At 40.4% G+C, this 19,944-nt stretch overlaps 1 protein-coding gene across 2 annotated transcripts in view; it reads left to right on the top strand.

Annotated features, from left to right (window-relative positions):
* Positions 1-18,647, top strand: part of LOC111869152 (protein BCL9 homolog) — a 76,577-nt gene extending 57,930 nt beyond the window's left edge. For both annotated transcript variants that reach the window (XM_023860408.2, XM_023860407.2), the window contains 3 exons: positions 7,432-8,421; positions 10,556-10,760; positions 15,233-18,647. In XM_023860408.2, coding sequence (XP_023716176.1) covers positions 7,432-8,421; positions 10,556-10,760; positions 15,233-17,183 — 3,146 coding nt within the window. In that variant the 3' untranslated portion in view covers positions 17,184-18,647. The remainder of the gene's footprint in view (positions 1-7,431; positions 8,422-10,555; positions 10,761-15,232) is intronic.
* Positions 18,648-19,944: the final 1,297 nt, after the last annotated feature.

Here is a 19,944-nt window from a genome sequence, read left to right as displayed (position 1 = left end):
ATATTATATTATAAGGTAAGGTTATAAAACCACCATTTAAGATCATTTTAGTGAAAGTTTCATCCTTCAAGGCGTACCATTCACTGCTGAAATACTAAACAACCTGCTTCCATGGCCGAGATACAGGGCGCCCATATTATAAGGTAAGGTTATAAAACCACCATTTAAGATCATTTTAGTGAAAGTTTCATGTTCCTATCTCATAGAATTTAAGAACAATGATGAATAAATAATTTTCGAGCAAAATTTAAATGGCCGGCTGAATATATTACCGCAGGAGCCGCGGCCGCGGAATTTAAATGACCACGTCAAAGGGTTAATGACTTTGAATCTGTATTCTTTGATTAGAATGTCTTTTCTTGTATCTACAACATTATTTGAGAATGTATACAGTGAAACTTATATTTCACACTTTCAGAATTTACTTTTTTTCCAAATTTATGCACTTTATATGCTCCTGGACAGATGCCCATAACGATAATGTTAAATGGTACACAGTATTATATTTCTACAGCTTCATGTTTTCCCTGAATTTTCACTTTATTTTTGTAGTCCTAACCAGAAGAATTTACCCAGTTTTGCATTTTGCAGTTTAGTACTCAGAGTTTCTTATCCAAAGCAATGGACTTCTATCCCTCTTACCAGTCGCAAATGGTTCATCCTAAAAATACATACTGTCAGTTAACTGATGAACAGCAGCAAGTGATTCACATGCTCACAATGTGACATTATTAAGGCATGTGATAAGATTTGTCCACCACTTCAATCCGAATGGCTCTTGTGCGTTAAACCATCTTTAATCGTAATTGTGCCTCAGTGTAAGTTAACTCAGTGAGAGTAGTTTGTCTCTCCCATGCCAAATAAATTTGCCAAAATTGACCATTGCAACACAGCAGCAAGTGTGTTTTCGTAAGAGAAACATTTGCCAGAATTGCAACCCAGTTAAATTCTCAGATTTTCCTCTGCCCATATGACTTCACTTCATAAAGACCGAAGTGTTTTATGGACGAAGACAAATTTCACATCAAGAGGGTGGCATATGGATAATAGAGGAAAATATAAATCATTTGCAGCAGTTGATAAAATAAATACTTTATTGCAAGGTGATGCACATATAGGGATACATGTTGAATTGGCATTACAGTTGAGACTTTAAGTGACCACATTAAACACTATTGTGATGAACAGTGAAGAAACTGGAAAAAGTTATATCCATTGAGGACCTTCCTCCAAGTAGTGGAAACCACTGAAGGAACTGGAATCTACGCTTGCTACATTGTGCAAGCAAGTATGTGAGAGCGATGCTTCCAAAAGGGGCACCCACCTTAAGGAGAAGATCTTGATCATTGCTGCTCATCTGGGAATAGCCAACTCTACAGCTTCCAATGGTTTGTTTGACAGATTTAAGAGGAGATACAACATTGTTTGCAGAACTGACCAGGTAAAAGCTGGAGTGTTGATTCAGAAACTGTAATATACTGGAACAATTATGGACTAGTGTAAGAAATTGAGTTGCGTGATATATGCTGATGAAACAGATCTGCTTTTCAATCTACAATCTAAGGGCAAGGATACACCAAGGAAACTGGCAACCATATTTTCCAAGAATTAGAATTATGTATAGGGCAGGTTTGCTCAGGGCAGTGGCAGAAGAAATCTTAAAATATAAGTTATATTAGCAGGAGTGCAGGAGGTCAGATGGGATGGAAGTGGCATTGAACCAGCAGGTGAATATACATTTTTCTATGAAAAATGGAATTAAAATCATGAATTAGGTACAGGTTTTTTCATACATAAGAGAATCATATCAGCAGTTAAGAGGGTAGAGGTCTTTAGTGATAGGATATCATATATAATACTAAAAGGTTTCTGGTCTGATATCATCGTTATGAATGTTCACACCCCAACAGAAGATAAAATTGATGACATAAGGGACAGGTTCTATGAAAACTAGAACATGTATTTGATAAATTCCCGAAGTACCCTATAAAAATTTTGTTAGGAGATTGAAATGTCAAAGTAGGGAGGGAAGACATTTTCAAACCAATGATTGGGAATGATAGCTTGCCTGAAATTAGTATTGATAATGGAGTTAGAATAGTACACTTTGCCACATCAAAAAATCTTACTATCAAAAGTACAATGTTCCCATATCGTAACATCCATAAATTTACTTGGACATCTCCTGATGGGAAGATACACAATCACATCAACCATATTTTGATAAATAGGAGACAGCATTCAAGTATACTTGATGTCCAATCATTCAGGACAGCAGATTGTGATACTGACCACTACCTGGTGGTGGCAAAGGTTAGGGAGAAACTGACAGTGAGTAAACAAACAACACACAGAGTTCATATGGAGGAGTTCAATCTCAAGGAATTAAACAAGGTAGAGAGTAAAGAGCAGAATGGTGTTGAAATCTCAAATAGTTTCACAGCTTTGGAAAACTTGGACACTGAGGTAGATGTTAATAAAGCTTGAGAAACTGTTAAAGAGAATATCAAAATTTCTGCCAAAGAGAGTCTAGGGTATTATGAACTGAAGAAGTATAAGCCATGGTTCGATGAAGGATGCTCATAATTATTGGACCAAAGAAAACAAGCCAAATTGCAAAGGTTACAGGATCCAAGCAAGTTAAATGGGGATAATCTGAACAATATAAGACGTGAAACCAGCAGGCATTTCAGGAACAAACAGAAGGATATCTGAAAGACAAAATTGATGAGCTTGCAATGAACAGTAAGAAGAAGAACATTAGAGACCTGTATAGAGGAATAAATGACTTTAAGAAGGTTTACCAACCTAGCAGTGACTTAGTGAAGGATGAAAATGGTGATCTGCCTGCAAATTCCCACAACATTTTGAATAGGTGGAAGAATACTCTCAGTTATTGAATGTACATAGGGTCAGTGATGATAGGCAGACAGAAATCCATGCAGCAGAGCCGTCAGTACTTGATCCTAGCCCTTGTGAGGGTGAAAGTGCTATTGCAAAATTGAAACGGTATAAATCGCCAGGTAGTTATCAAATTCCAGCAGAACTTATTCAAGTAGGAGGCGAAATATTACATTCTAAGATCCACTAGCTAATTACTTCTCTTTGGCATAAGGAAAAATTTCCTGCTCAGTGGAAGGATACTATTGTTATACCAGTTCATAAGAAGGGTGATAAAACTGACTGTAGTAATTATCATGGGATATCACTGCTTTCAAAAACAAACTCCGTGATTTCAGTCTGCAAACGAACCATACTGACCGAGCAACCACCGCTTGTCAGCGAAGTGTAGTGCCAACTAAACTGCTATCACTTCATACAATATTCTATCCAATATTTTTCTCTCAAAGTTAAGTGCATGTATAGATGAAATTATTGGGGATGGTCAATGTGGATTTTGACAACAGATCAACTACAAATCAGATTTTTTACATTCATCAGATATTGGAAAAAAGAATGGGAGTACAATGAGACAGTACATCAGCTATTTGTAGACTTAAAGAAAGCCTATGATTCAGTTAGGAGGGAACTATTGTACAATATTCTGATACAGTTTGGGATACCCATGAAACTAGGTAGTCTGATTAAAATGTGTGGTAAATGTATAGTACAGTCTGTATAGGTAAACATTTGTTTGATAAATTTCCTGTCCAGAATGGTCTAAAACAAGGAGATGCTTTATCACCACTCCTTTTCAACTTTGCTTTAGAATATACCATTCGGAAGGTCCAGGAAAACCAGGTGGGGCTGAAATTAAACGGGACACATCAGCTGTTAGTCCATGCCGATGATGTGAATCTAGTGGGTAATAATATAGATACCGTGAAGAAAAACACACAAACATTAATTGATGCAAGTAAGGAGGTTGGTCTAGAAGTAAACAGAGAGAAAACTAAGTATATGTTGCTGTCTCATCACTGAAATGCAGGGCAGAATCATGGCATAATGATAGAAAGCAGATGTTTTGAAAATGTGGCACATTTCAGATATTTGGGAACAACCATAACAAATTAAAACCTGATTGAGGAGAGAATTAAGAGGAGATTGAACTCAGGTGATGCTTGCTACCATTCAGTCCAGAATTTTTTGTCTTCTCGTCTTCTGTCCAAAAACATAAAAATTAGAATATACAGTGGAACCTCGCTTAACAAGCATAATTCATTCCAGAATCTTACTCGTAATGTGAAACACTTGTTAAGCGAAACAATTTTTACCATATAAATTAATGTAAAATATGATAACGCGTTCCATGCCGAAAAAAATACTCAAAAAATTTTATGTATAACGTTTATTCAAAGAAAATTATATATACATTTTTAAGGAGCGTGAATCATCTTCATTTTTTCTTCTATGTGGAATGAACCAACCTGGAATATGAATTTGATTTGCAGAAAACAAAAAAAAAAATTGAAATAATTAGTTTATTATTTATGATTCATATCTAATTCCTTTTTACTAGAAAACTGTCTAGAGACGTTTGTTTTTGCCGACACTTCAAAATTTGGTGAAAATGCGACACAACATTATCATTAAATAAATTTGTAGCACGAATAGCCACTGCCTTATTAGGGTGTTGCTTCTCAATTTATGATGCAAAAGTTTCCCATGCTTTTTGCATTTCTCTTATTGCGCCAGAAGATTGTTGCTTTGCTGTTACCTCCTCCTCCTCCTCCTCCTCCTCCTCCTCTGACAAGCTCTCCTCCACAACTTCTTGCTGTGAAACACAATGCAACTCCAAATCGTGCAAATCATTGATGTAGACCGATTGTATGTGCGTGCTAGATCAGTCATGCTCACACCTCGTTCTCGCAATTCAATGATTTTATGTTTCATTTCTACGGTCATTTTTATTCTCTTATGGCTGTCTTTTTGCGGCTTTTTCTTCGGGGACAATTTTGCAAGGGTTATTAAACTTTGCACAAAAAAAATCACAAACAATATATTTGAACACAAGTTTGGAAAAATGTGTGATCACAAGCGACACTAAGATTCTAGCGGAATGAGTGCTAAACACAGACTGATGTAGCAAGCGCCCAATCCGGAACTTCCCCTCTCGTCACTTGTTATGCAAAATGTCGCTTGTTAAGTGAGTCATTTTTACTATTTGTTTTGCGCGTTATGAGTGGTGCTCATTAAGCGAGGTTCCACTGTACAAAACTATAATTTTGCATGTGGTTCTATATGGGTGTGAAATTTGGTCTCTGATATTAAAGGAGGAACAAAGTCTGAGGGTGTTTGAGAACAGGTTGTTGAGAATATTTGGACCAAAGAGGGATGAAGTGACAGTAGGTTGGACAAACCTACATAATGAGGAGCTTCATAACTTGTACTCTTTTCCAAGTATAATTAGAATGATCAAGTCAACGACGATGAGGTGGGCAAGGCATATAGCATGAATGGCAGAGAATAGAAATGCTTATAGGACATTGGTGGGAAAGCCAGAAGGAAAGAGACCACTGGGTAGACCAAGGTGTAGGTGAGTGGACAGTATTAAAATGGATCTTAGAGAGATAGAATGTGATGGTATTGATTGGATTGATCTGGCTCAGGATAGTGACCAGTGGGGTGCTCCTATGAACATGGTAATGAACCTTCAGGCTCCATAAAATGCTGGGAAATTCTTGAGTAGCTGCAGAATTGGTGGCTCCTCCCGAAGGGCTCAGCTCCATGAGTAAGTAAGTAAGTTACCAGTCTGAATTGAACACATGTTACTGAATGGAGCAGCACAAATTGAGGAAACAGCAACGATGGTAAACAGACGAGGCTGGAAGTGTTGCCTGCAATGCACTTCACAAAAGATGCCTGGAGATTGATAACACCTACTACAATCAAAAACTGCTTTGTGAATTGTTGTTTCTCAATTGATCATGTCAGCAGCAGTGAAACTCACTGAATTTGAAGAAAATGATGGGCATATTTTACTTCCTCTTGGAGTGCAATTTGAGGACCCTACAGTAAGGGATTTTTCTCTGGAGATTTCTGGAATCCAGGCAGTTGACCAGGTGTTAGAGGAGTAGTTGGCTATGCCAGAAGAAGATGACGAAGTATCATATCATAAATCAGTGTTCTTTGATACACTGAAAGGCTTGGAAGCAGCCAGTAATTACATGTACTTGTACAGAAAGTACATGCACCAGTTTGATTCTGATAACCATATTATTGTAATGTACAGCAAAGTTGAAAATGAATTATACACACTGAGAGCTCAACAATAAAGAGACAAAAGACTTATTCACTGGTTAAAAACATGCCATAATTAGGTATTTACCATATTTGCCAGTCTATCCAGGTGAATGCTTACATATTGCCTTGAAACAGGCTGTGACCACTTCCTTCCACATCCTTTCCATTCATGAGTTAAATCATCATCTTGTGTTGCTGTGTTTAGAGTAGAGCCTTGATAATCAAATTTATAGTCCACAGGAATAGTATTTCAGATAAGAGTTATGTATTGGAGTCGATACCATTTTCCCACATCACTTTCAGCTCCAGTTGCCTCACTATACTGTGTACATTGATATTATGTAAAGTACTTTACACAGACATGATGTTTTGAGTTAAAAATTGTTATAAATTATGCCAGTAAATACAGTATGTTTCCTGTTTTATTGAGGATAGCAAATATATACACACTGGTACAAAATGTATTAAAATTGTATGTTAGTAATTTTTTATTACTAAATTACTGTGCTTACAGAATGTGATGTACGTGAGGTAATAGTTTTTGCATTAACAAGACTTACTGTATACCAGACTTGCTGATTTCGTAGAGCAAAGCCCTTCTTGAGAAAGTAATAGACACTTCAATGTGAAAGATTTGTGTAATCTTCATAATGAAGAATTTTTCATCTCTTAAGGCAACCAAAGGTTCATATTGTTTACAGTGACCTGCCACTATTTCCAATCCTGACCCAGGTGAAACTTGGAGTAACAAAGTTTTACGTTAAAGGACTTTTATTTTTCAGACATCTGATCTTTAATATCTTACATAATGTTCATTACATTGTTAATATTTTATTCTATATTTTTTCATTTATTTTGTCAAAAAAAGGTAAAATTATCCCTGTGCTTAACTAGTTGAGTGAGCACTATGCCGTGAAGATGTATGGGGGAGTGGTTGTATAGACCCATGTTTTCTTGGCCTCAGCACTAGTTGGAGGTGAGTGGTCAGCTTCATGCCACAGCCACTTCAACCCTGGGGAAAGAACCCCCAGTACCTATTTGATAGGCTAGATGGGTCCCAGAGCTGGTCTGGACAGTGTGCAGAAAGGAAAGTTCTTGACCCTACTGGGACTTGGAACTCTGACTCCTCCATCGTCCAGCCTGTAGCCAGTCACTATACTGACTGCACTGTCCCGGCTCCATCACATATTTTATTGGGGTTCATATTTCTTTTCCATTTAACATGAGATCTACATATTCACTTGTCAGGTGTCAAAGTTCCTGATGAAAACTTAACGCCTCAGCAGAGACAGCATCGTGAAGAACAGCTGGCAACATTGCGCAAAATGCAACAGATGCTATTTCCAGAACACCAGTCCCCAGTACCAGATGGGGGTAATGTAAACCAGCAACCAGAAGGGATGTTAATGCAGCATGGGATTGTACCAGTGATGGGACTGGGGCCTGGGCCTGGACCTGGTCCAGGTCCAGGTCAGTCAGGAATGAATAATAATGGAGGCCCAGGAGTGATGACACAGAAAGGTATTATGATGGGGGGATTGGGTGGCCCCAATCAAATTACTCCAACATCAGTGGCAGCTCAGATTGAGTGGCAAAAACTACAGCATCAGTTCTATGAGGAGAGGAAGAAGAAAGGTCCATCTGGCTTGGTAATGGGAGGCTCGGGTTCTGGGATTGGGAGTCCTGCAAGCTCTTCTGTCCAGCAGATGGGCCCAAGTGGTCCTGGGTCTTGTGGATCCAGGCTTCCTGGGGCAGGAGGAGGAACTGGGACAGGGCCAGGGTCAGTAGGGTCTGGCCCAAGAGCACAAGGACCCCCTCCACCATATCATCAGACCACAAGATCTGCCAGTGTTCCTAATGCTATGCCCAGCCCAAATCCAGCATCTCCCAATAATCCCACCTCTAACCTCTCACTTCCATCCCCACGAGCTGCATCTGGCCTAAATTCACCAGCAGATCCAAATCGACAGCAGTTCTCTATGGGCAGTAATGGCAGTGGAAATGGTGGAAGTTCCACACGTTTGGTGGGATCAGGACCCAGTCCCACTGGGACACACAGTACATCCCTGGAGTCTCCCACTGCAAGCCGGCCAGTAAATTTAAGTAACCCTGGCACACCGGTGTCTACACATCTTTCACCAAGCGCAGCCAGGAAGGAGTCAAGCACAGAGTTCCCATCCCTGACACCAAGTTCAAGTAGTCAACCAAACACATCAACATCAAATCAGCAGCCTGCAGGTAAATATATAATTAATGCTCTCTGGTCTTTCCTATGTAAGATCATATGAAATATTAATCACTTAAATGCACCAGCTACTCTTACATATCATCATATATAGGTAACACAGTTGCTCTGTCAAAACATTTGTTACCAAGAAGTGTTGGTGATCAGTTCCCTGTGAGCCTCATATGTTATTAAATTATAATATTGTAAAATTTCAGTGTGCAGAATTTAAATTATCAGGAAATCAACATTTATTCAGTACGTAACATATAGGGGTTTTGTGTTACTATAAGAATGGTAAATGTTGTCTTTAGGTTTTCTAATATTTTACAACCATAAACTGTGACATTTTCAAGTGATAAAACTATAGTTGGCAAGTCATATAGATGTTACTGTATAATTTTTACAGTTAAGATCAAGGGAATAAAGATTATTTATTTTGTAAGCTGTTATCGAACAGTGACTCTAATGTTATGACTCTAATCTAATGTTATGGACAGTGCTTTGTTGAGTCATTATATGACGGGCAGTCAAAGAGTTCACGGAATGGTGGTATAGCACTCTAATGGTAGGACATATGGCAACACTTACCTAATCACCTTCAAAGTAGAACCCTTGCGCATGCACACCCTTCCTCCATTGATCCTGCCATTGTTGGAAGCAGCAGTGGAAGGTTTCTTTTGGAATCTTCTGGAGCTCAGCAGTTGCATTCGATTTGATGTCCTCCATGGTTGCAAAATGTGTCCCCTTGAGGCCCATTTTCAGAGTATGGAACAGCCAAAAGTCACTCGGAGCGAGATCCGGCGAGTACGGTGTTTGAGTGAGGACAGGAATGTTTCTCTTGGCAAGGAATTGCTGCACAACAAGCAATGTGTGGCTTGGTGCGTTATCGTTATGCAGAAACCACTGTCCCTGCCACTTGTCACGTCACTTCCTCCGAACTACACCACACCACCTCTGCAAAACTTGCATGTAGAAATGGCCAGTAACAGTCTGTCCAGGTGGTGCGAACTCATGGTGCACCAAACCGTTGATGTCAAAGAATACAGTGAGCATCACTTTGTCTTTGGATCTGACGAGGCGTGATTTTTTTGGCCAGGGAGACTACGCTGTGTGCCACCCCAATGACTACATCTTCGTCTCCGGGTCATAAGCAAACACCAGTGGCTAATCACCAGTGCTGATCTTTTTGAGAAACGCTGGTTCCTGCATTCTTTTGTCAAGCAGATCGCCAGTGACCATCATGCAACATTCCGTCTGATCCGTGGTCAACTGCCTCGGAACAAACTTCGCACTGACGTGTCTCATCTTCAAATCATCATACAAAATGGCATGAATGGATCCGTGAGAGATACCAACTTCTTGCTCCAACTCTGCGATGGTCATTCTTCGATCACATCGAATCAGTTGTCACACTTTTCCAATAATTTTTTCAGTTCTGGGTGTCGAAGGTCTCCTGCTGCGCTGGTCATCATCTAACATTTCCTGCCCATTCTTAAACCAGGAAAAACCAGTTGTAAACTGTGGATTTCTTTAGTGCAGTATCACCGTAAACTTGCTGCAGGACCAATTGCATCTCTGAAACAGATCTTCCCAAATTGCACCTGAACTCGATGTTCGCACACTGTTTGAACTGCGACAGTGCACCAAATGACCAACACTCACGTCCGATTCAAACAACAGTAACAGCACTGCACACTGAAACCTGTCCAGACCTGTTGCGCCTGCGAGCAGACATGCTGAGCTCCATACCACAACAGTATGTGTGCTATCTTATCGCTCGTTCTCCGTCTGCAGGGGAATTCCAGGAACTTTTTAACTGCCATACGTAAATATTCTTGCCAGTTATATACAAAATGCTGTGTATAAATTATGAGTTACTAACATGGCAGTGGCGCAGAACTTTGAGATTATAGCCAGCAAATTTATCACACACAAAGCTGTACTTGAGTATTAAGATCTTCCTGAAAGAAAAATGGTGATGACAAAGATGATATCAGTGACTACAACAACAACTAATACTTTTTAACATATGCACAGTTGTAGGCGGTGGAAAAGATTAATTATAGTTTTCTTTCAAAATCTCTTTCTTATCCTTTTTATCAAATTGTATAAGCAGTTGAAAATTATGAAATTTCTAATTTTCAGTTGATGGCATGTATTGTCGAACGCTGCAGTCTATGGCTCAGCAAAAGCAACAACAGCAACCAAATCAATCAAATAAGGAACCGAACTTGATGCCTGTTCCTTCTCCACAACAAATCCAGTACCTGAATACATTTGATGGCCAAGAACTTACCATTCAGAAGCAACCGAACACGAGTCTGAAAGATACGAATATTAGGTCACCAACGTGAGTAGTGTTGTACTATATATAATGCATATAGTATAGTGCACTTATTGGTTCTCAGGGAAACAAAAAATTTTGATCATTTTTGTAAAAATTGTATTGACTGTAAATAGTGTAACTTTTAAATCATGCATTTTCTAATTGTGTGTAGTCATCAAAGAGTAAACAGATCAAGGAAGCATAGAAAACCCATGAAGGTTGCTTGGCTTTGTCACAACATAATTTTTTTGTATTGTGTACAAGAAACACCAGAATGTCATACCCAGGAAAAAATTTTTGACAACACTATCAATAATGTAATAGTTGCTGGTGATTATTAGAGTGGTTCAAGATGACCGGGCATCATTATACCAACTTGAGAGGACTGTAAAGAACAAAATTATAAGTTAAGGAGCTTCATTTAGATATTGTGACATGACACCTGGAAGCCAGAATAGTGGGGTCAGAGCAGCACCACAGAGACATCCACTGCTGGACTGTGGCTCGTTAAACTCATCCCTGTGTCAGTGAATGCACACATAACAGTAGAGGAACTTTTGGATCCGACCTGAAGTTATATAAGGAGGACCATGGGAGAAGGATGGCACTAAACCAAAACAAAGAATAACTGTGCTGGCAAAGGCAAGCAGAAAATTACTTCTCTGCCTTGGACCATGGTTTGTCAGTTGCCAGGCAGCGAGGACAGGAGCTGTTAAGCACAGAAGTCGTAAAGGGTATGCCCACTGTTAGAAGCTGCTACCATGCGGTGACTAGTAGAGAAGTAGCAGTTGCTTGCAGCTGTAGTTACTTGTAGATTGTGTAGATTAGTAAGAGTGTTATAATTATTTGTAGTTGTGACTAATAAGCATTCAGTAATCAGTTCAAACCATGTCTTTAGTCAGTAACACATGACAGCTGGTGTTAGAAGTGGGATTTAATTGAATTGTTGGACTCTGTTGAATTGGAACCCACATGGTAGATACAAGTAATCATGGGACACTTGGAACATCTGGTAGCCTTCATAAAAAGGATGGAGATCAGTTCAGAATGGATGATAACCAAGAAGAGATGGGATCCAAGATGGACACTGCCATAAATGCTGTCCAGGAGAGGATGGAAGCCACAAAAATGACTGGCCAGGAATAAATCAAAGCTGAAATGAAAGCTGGCCAAGAAGAAGTGAAGGGCACAGTTTGGTCCATTTGGTCTGAAGTAGTGGAAACCATCAACAATTTAGTGGAGTTTATTGTGGCATCCGTTGACCAGCAGACTGTGACAGTCCAAGTCTGTTACATTTTTCCATAGACCTTTTTTGTCTGCTTTAGTCACTTCTTAAAGGGCGACTGATTAATTGACAAGGTCTAAACAAAAGATAACTACCTTGTTTTACGTCCAGTTTGAGTGGCCAGAAGTGTGGCAGTGTCACCACAGGAGGCAAACCAGTAGTTTTCTAGAGATGTAAATTTGTCTTTTGACTTCTGTAACTGTTACAGTTTATATTCTGAAGGGTATAGCTAAACCCTCTGTACTAGAAGATAACTGTTTCCATGTGTGAGGTCCATGTTATATCTCTGGGAACTGCTTTATTCTCAACTTGTTACATGATTTGACTTATGCTGATTGTATAATGACTTTGGCTGGTTAAAATCAGCTGGTGGGAGACAAATTTATGTCTAGAAGGGGGATGTCAATCTAGATCCTTCTGTAGAATGAAGCAACACTCCTGAAAGATACTTGTCTTCAACATGTAGTGTCTTCAACTCAACTGGCATATTAAAATTTGGTAATAGTAATAAAAAGCAACATTACTCCTTTCTTGCATAGATAATTATAACGTTTGATTGCCAATTTGTAAACAGCTTATCAACAAAGGAAAATATTGTAACTGGAATGGTGGACTAGCTTCAAATGTGCATTTTCCGCTTGCCTAAGTTATTACTATTATATGAACCTGAGAGGATTTAAATGTTCTATTAAGCCAGCATTTAAGTTCAGTAATAAATGGTATATCCACCATGGGGCTTGATTTAGTAACACAAGGCAGCATACAGTGGAGGACTGCCAGCTAAGTCCAGTTAGATGTGAGAGTGCCAATCCTGTCAACCAGAAAGGTCCAGATCCATGAGTAGCAGCACTTGAGACTGTCCCAACCATAGCTGCAAAGGAGACAATGATGGTAGGGCCCAGGGCCTCAGCAAGGAACTCAATGATGAGACTGAAGAGACCCAACTGAACTTAATGGGCAATGAGGATGTTTCTTGACCAGCAGACCCAGAAAGTCAGCAAGGAGCTCAGCCTCAGGATTTAAAGAACACAACTGGAGAAAGTACAGTGTGTCCACAAAGTCCCTTTGAGGTTTCGAAAAATTGTGGTGCGCAAACAAATTGAGCTAGCCACACACAGTTTGCGGCAATCAGGATCAATTGGTTTCCTTGGTCGCTCCATGGGAAGGGTCCTGCTACATCGATGACTACCCTTTCAAACAGGGCCATGTTGGTGTACTGATGCATTTGGTCCCAATTCCTGGTTCATGAGCTGTGTCTGTACTGTTCATCGTTTCTTGCCTGAAGCCAGTAGTACCGTTTGCTGGGCATTATTCAGGGTCATGTTGACACTCAAGTGACCTCCTTATGGTCCATCATGTAATTTTGTCAACACATTCATTCTGTTCTGAGAGAGAACTGTCTGGGCTACTTTAGATCATCTGTCAGATTCCTAGTAGTGCTTTAGTATGCCATTCCACAGACCATTGGACCCAGCGGCTTTTGTAAGTGTGGCTGCAGTAAGAGTTGTCTTTCGATTCTAGACATTGTCTGGTCTCTACTTCCTCCATAATGGGCCCAATGTCCTGGTCCTTCAGTTCTATTGTCAGAGTGGCTGCTGATTCAACCACAGTATTTTGTACCTGCTTGCTGTCTGCCTGCACCTTGACTTTGTGGTAGTGACTGCACTCTTCTCTTCATGGTCATTGGAAAAATGCATCAGCACTGTTGTGTTTTCAGCCTTGCCAGTGCACAGAAGTGAAGTTGTACTTTTGCAGGTGTTGAATCCATCATGTGGTGTGTCCTTCAAGGTTCTTAAAATGTATGAGCCAAGTTAATGCGGATTGGTCGGTCTGCAGATGGAACTCTTGTCCATAGAGTTACTTAGGGAAATGTTCCTGTGTGTCACAACTGCAAGTAGTTCCCATTGGGTGACACATTAATTTCTCTCTGTCTTGTTCAGCATCTTACTCTAGTAGGCTGTTACTCTCTCCTGTCAGACTGTCAGACCTGTACTTGGGAGAGCAGTCCTCCAATCCCAGTGTTATTTGCTGCTGTTTACAGGGCCCCCACTTACCATTGTGTCCACATACCACAGTGTTAAGTTCCTACTTCAAGGTATGCAATGTGAGGTTGTGTACTGTATTCTTCTGGCTTAGGATGGGATTCAGTTGTAGGCAGTAGTGAACTGGCTAATGTACCTTTGAGAATTTTATGACTGTCTAAGTAGGTTATTAGCTGTCAAGAAGAACTGCCCTCTGGAGTTCCTTGGTCAGTTTTCTTTTCCTTTCCATGGTTTATGCTAACCGTCTTACAGTGTATACACTTTTTCACCTTATTCTTCACTTCCACACTACATGTTTCAGCACTAATGTGCCATCCTCAGGTGTCTTTATGCACGTTAAACTATTGTACTGCATGCCATGATGTCTTCATTCTAAAATGACTAAAATCTCTATTCGTCGTATATGTCGATGAATTCTAAATAATAAAACTTTTCAGGATTCATCCTATGTCGCACTCAAACACACGAATTACGCCAATCCTCTTTTATGTGAGCATTCTTCCTACATACATTTGTGTATCGTGTTCTGTGTTGTGTTTTGCTCCTGTTACTGCATGCATTGTACACACATATCCAGCAGTACAATGCATGCAGTAACAGGAGCAAAACACAACACAGAACACGATGCACAAATGTATGTAGAAAGAATGCTCACATAAAAGAGGATTGGCGTAATTCGCGTGTTTGAGTGTGACGTAGGATGAATCCTGAAAAGTTTTATTATTTAGAATTCATCGACATATATGACGAATAGAGATTTTAGTCATTTTAGAATGAAGACATCATGGCATGCAGTACAATAGTTTAACGTGCATAAAGACACATTTCTTTTCCTTATCTGTGTTCAGGACCAGTTACTTCTGGTTCATGAATCTGCTGAAGACTTATGATTCCAGGATGTGGACTTTACTAATACCTGTTTTGACTGATAAAATTGGATTTAACTGACCTTGTTCAAATCTTTTTGTCTGAAGAAACACACAAATCTGTATTTTTAGTTTGTTTCCTAGTTGCAAATTTATCTCATTATTTGCACCAAACAAAGACATAACAATATTGTAAATTTCAAGCTGTATTCGTGACTGTGTTTATTAGTTATAGTAGTTCTTGTGCTCTTTAGAATGTGTTGTGCATTTGATGACATTCATTGTGTCATTTCATTGTTGCAGCCTTCCACCGCCTAACCTGGATTCCAGCTTGCAAACATCAAGTTCTGACATTGCAGGTGCTCGAATATCTGGTCCTGGAACACCATTGACTCCCACCTCAATGGAGGTAGGTTCCCGTTACTCAGCCACAACTGGAGAGATGAGTAGGTTTCCCATACCTAGCCCTCACACACCTGGTGCTCCAAATACAACAGAACCCAAGAGTCAATCACAGCGTTTCCCAGGGCCCACTTCACAGAACCAAGGCACACTTACCCCAGGCATTGATCCATTGAACAAGGCTCAAGCAACAGAAGTGGGATCAAGGTTTCTCAGTTCAAGCCCTCAGATGGTTGATGGAATGGGTCCACCAAGATTGCCTGTTGCTGGAAGTGGGCCCACAAGTACATCACCAGCCATGACCAATCCCACTCAGAATTTCATGCAGCAAACTGCACCAGCCATGGGTGGTATGAAAGTTACGTCCCATTTCCTGGAAGTGTCTCCTTCAGGAAATACCTCAGCTGCAGTAGAAGTTTCACCTACTAGTTCTGGAAATTTTCCCTGTATGCGGTCTGAAAATGTACCACTAAATCCTAATGGCAACAGTGGAATACCATGCAATGGCAAGAGTGCTCATTTTGATCCTATTACATCAATGGCACAGATGAGCCAGCAGTTGACTAGCAGTGTGGCAAACTCTCCAGGTGGTCAGAACACTGGATTAATGAACAGCATTCCTACTGGTATGTTGCCTTTTAATTCTAACATGCATCCTATGCAAATGAATGATATGGGCAGTTGTCAGGGACTACAGGATGGCCAAACATCTGCAGGTGGCCTCATGAATACAATAGGACCAGGGGTTCCTGGAAGTCAGCCAGGGCCAGCAAACTTTGTGGGCATGCCACCCCATTCATTTAGTCCAAATGGAGGAATGGTTCAGTGTTCAGGCTCTGTAAGCACAACACCAAGTATGAACCAACCTATCATGCATGCAAATAGTTCTGCCTCACCTAAACCTGGAAACATGATAATGACCCTTGGTCCATCAAGAGGATCATCTCCTTACACTTCAAGTCCAGTCCCTCAGAGGATGATAGGACGACCTCCAGGCCCTAACCTGTACAGTGGTACCAATGTACAAGTTAAAGCCAGTGCTCCAAACACCATCCAGTATCTCCCTGCCAAACCTCAAACTGGGAGCTCTGGTCCCAGGGGCCCTCCCAGTTTGGATTTCCTACAGCGTTTCACAAGCCCACTGTCCAATTTAGATACAAAGGTTCCTACCCACAATCTGCAGTATTTCCCCACCAGTGGCCAACCTAATTCTGCAAATATGGGTAGACTTAATGTGTCCATGAACAGACCAAATGGAGCTATGAGTGGTGTGAATTCTCAAATTGGAGGCCTTCCAGGAACAAACTGTAGTGGTGTTGGTGGTCATATGGGTGGGCTGAGTGGCCCAATTATTGGCTCCAATGTACCTTTGGTAGGCATGAACTTACCCATGTCAGGTGGCATGGTAATGGGATCAGGAGGACCTTGTGTTGGTATGACTCAGTTACGCGGCAGCTTACGACCAGGAGGGATGATGAGGATGCAGCAAATGGGAGGCAGCGTGTTTGGTCTCCCATCCAGCCCAGGACAAACAGTTGGAGATCCGATATTTGGAGGCGGTCCAAATCCAAACATGCCTGGAAATGCTCAGAACACACAGATGTTTGTGCCTGGCCCTAAGTCTTCTCCAATGGGACTTGGTAGTGCCCCAGATGCGACTCAGCCTCTTCCGCCTTCAATGGGACAGACTAATAACTTTAAGAATTCGCCTTTTATTGGGCCTACTACAGCTGACCCTAATTATGCTCAGCAGTTCCATAACTTCCAGCAACAGTTGTATGCAACAAACACAAGGAGCCAGATGAACAATCAAGGTATGGGTCCAAATCAGTCCTTCTTTGTTCCCAAGTAATTTAATGTAAATTCTTAATCATAACAGAAATGGGAACCCTCATGCCTATACATAATTGAGATTATATTTTCATACATGTAAATAGTGTCTCAAAGAACAATCATAGCATTCTGGTGGAAGAGTGTGGAGTGCAATAATCAATGTAAGTGTATAGAGACCTAAAACTAAGTTTTTCTCTCTCTCCGAGGAAATTATTAGCATGATTCCATGTCTGTTGGTAGTCACTCCAGTAATTTAAAGGGACTCTCAACCCATGCTAAAAGTTTAACATAAATGGGTTATCCCCACATTACACCTGGAGTTGTGATTGTCATGAAGCTTTTAAGAGAGGTATTCGGTCAATTGCATTATGGAAGAAACCAAGGTAAAAGAATCTTGTCCTCAAGCATGAAAAGGATGTAACCCAAATGGGCATGCAATAATAGCTTTTGGTAAAGACTCTAATTTTGTCACTTGTGGGATGAGGGAGGAAGGGACTGTCAGGTGGGGGAGGGATATGTACATACTGTGTATAGCATCGGTTCAGAATGTATTGGCCACAAGCATACTTGTGTAGTGTTCCACCAAACTGGATGTTTTGGCTCGGGTAATATTTACTGATCCATGTTGTCACCTTGTCTTTAATGGTTTCAACTTCCTGCATTCCTCACAACTCTCAAGAGTAGAGTCTTGTACTGTGCCAGTTCTTATATTTAATTATATGACTTTAGAGGAAAAATTGTGGTCAGAATTTCTAAATTTTGACATAATGCCTACGTAAGGTTTTAGACAGTGTTCTGTTTTAAAAATTGCATTAAAATACAGAAATACTGCAAACTGAAATGTCCCTTTTTCCTTCATTGACATTATATGCAAGACATGAATTAAAATATTCAAAGCCTGTCTTTTCATAAACATGTATGTTATCACAGGGAAGGAAAATGGTATGAAATGTCTTAATTTTCAGACAATCTGTCATAGAATCTTTCTCATTTATATTTCAGAAGTTCTGGGATGAAACGTTTTTGTATCACTTGCATTTTCAAGTGCATGTGAAATCTCTTTATAGCAATGTTCAGGGTGTTTTTGGTTCTTATGAATTGTGAAAATATTTTTCTTAAGAATAGGCTTATAACCAGTGCATGTTCAAAGAACATATAATAGAAAAAGGAAGAGAAGAGTTGCTTTTTATATGTGAGTAATATTATGTCATATAAGGACAATGTATCTTAAAAATATGATTGACTCACAAGACATTTCTGCCATTAAATTCCATAGTCATTAGCTACTTTGTGATAGTGAGGCCACTTAATTGAATGCAGAAACAATGAAAGTTTGGTCCTTGGAGTGCTACCTGTAATAAAGTCGGCTTTGAGCACCACATAATACATCAGTATAATAAAAGAACACAGGAAAATAATTTTCTACTGAATAAATATTATTCCCATGTTTCATTTCACATTGTCACATGTATTAGTGACTATAGACAGAGTTTGTATTGGTGAATAGATTTCTTGACAACCTACAGGTTGTAATTACAAATAACTGTAACACTATTGCTGATTTGCACACTAAAATTGCTCCACCCTAAGTCTTCTCAGTCTGCTTTCACTAGTTGTTGCTTGATAAAAGCTGTCAGCAATGGCTATTCCTGTGCCATGTTTTCACTATATGTTTCCTGGTAACAAATCTTTACAATTACTATTCTCCAGCTTTCGTGCTCACATTGTTACTGTCCAGTGAATATCCTGCAACTCAACTGTGGCACCATTTGTCTTCAAGATAACTTCCTTGTCATGGACCACACAGAAAACACAGCTTCTCTGTTGTTGTAGAGGCATGTTTACTGTGCCATTTTATAGAAACGGTCACAGCCTGGACCGCACAGGAAACACAGTTCTTTTGTTTGCCAAGTCACTACATAGCAACAGGTCTATACGTCACATTGCTCAGCCGAATAACCTATAGAAATACTGCTGTTTCTTCTTTTCCGAGGGCTGTGCTCATGACATCTGTAATTGGTGTCACCTTCCTCCCTGTGGCTCGGTTTGCACAATGTTTATTCTCCAGCTGCTCCCTCCTTATTTGTCCCAGACAGCTCCCTTATAAGGTGCAAGCCAACCCAGGCTTACTATCATCATTCTCCTTTACTGATCGGTGAGGGCAATACTCCTACATCCATAGCTCTTAATCTGTTAGTGGTCTCTTCTTTCACTTTGAAGGGGGCTGATCCCTGCACAATGTCGTGGCCCTCATTTTTCGAATCCTGATGTAAGATCCTGCTGTTCACTTCATGATCCCCAGCCCAATGGTTTTCCTGAAGAACCTGCCAGATGTCCTCCTGCTTCCAAGACCTAGCTCCTGTCTCCTGCTTCGTACTCTAATGCCATTGCTAGTTGTCACCTCCTTCCTCAGACGTAGCTGCTGTCTTGAGCCTTGTTTCCTTATTCCCCTGCTGCCTTCCTGGTTTGTTCATTGGCTCCTCTCATGTATCTGTTCTTCAGGGGCCCCACTTGCAACATTGTCCCTGCCTGGTCCCTGATGACCGTGTCCTTTACACTGCGCAGGAATGGCATGACAAGTCATCCCTCTGCAGGTAATGTCCAATTTCCTCCGGGACCCACCATTTCCCTGGGTCTGCTTTTTCGGATGACCACGGCACCTTACAGCTAGATGCCAGTTTCCATGCTGGCTCTTCAGTGCTATGACAGTTTTCTCTGAGGCATCTTCTTTAGGGACCTCATCGTGCACTGCCTCAGTTTATATTTCCTCTGGATTTGCC

Source organism: Cryptotermes secundus, unplaced genomic scaffold, assembly GCF_002891405.2.
Source record: "Cryptotermes secundus unplaced genomic scaffold, Csec_1.0 scaffold821, whole genome shotgun sequence".
Taxonomy (NCBI): Eukaryota; Metazoa; Arthropoda; class Insecta; order Blattodea; family Kalotermitidae; genus Cryptotermes; species Cryptotermes secundus.
This window is presented reverse-complemented; position numbering and strand designations above follow the sequence as displayed.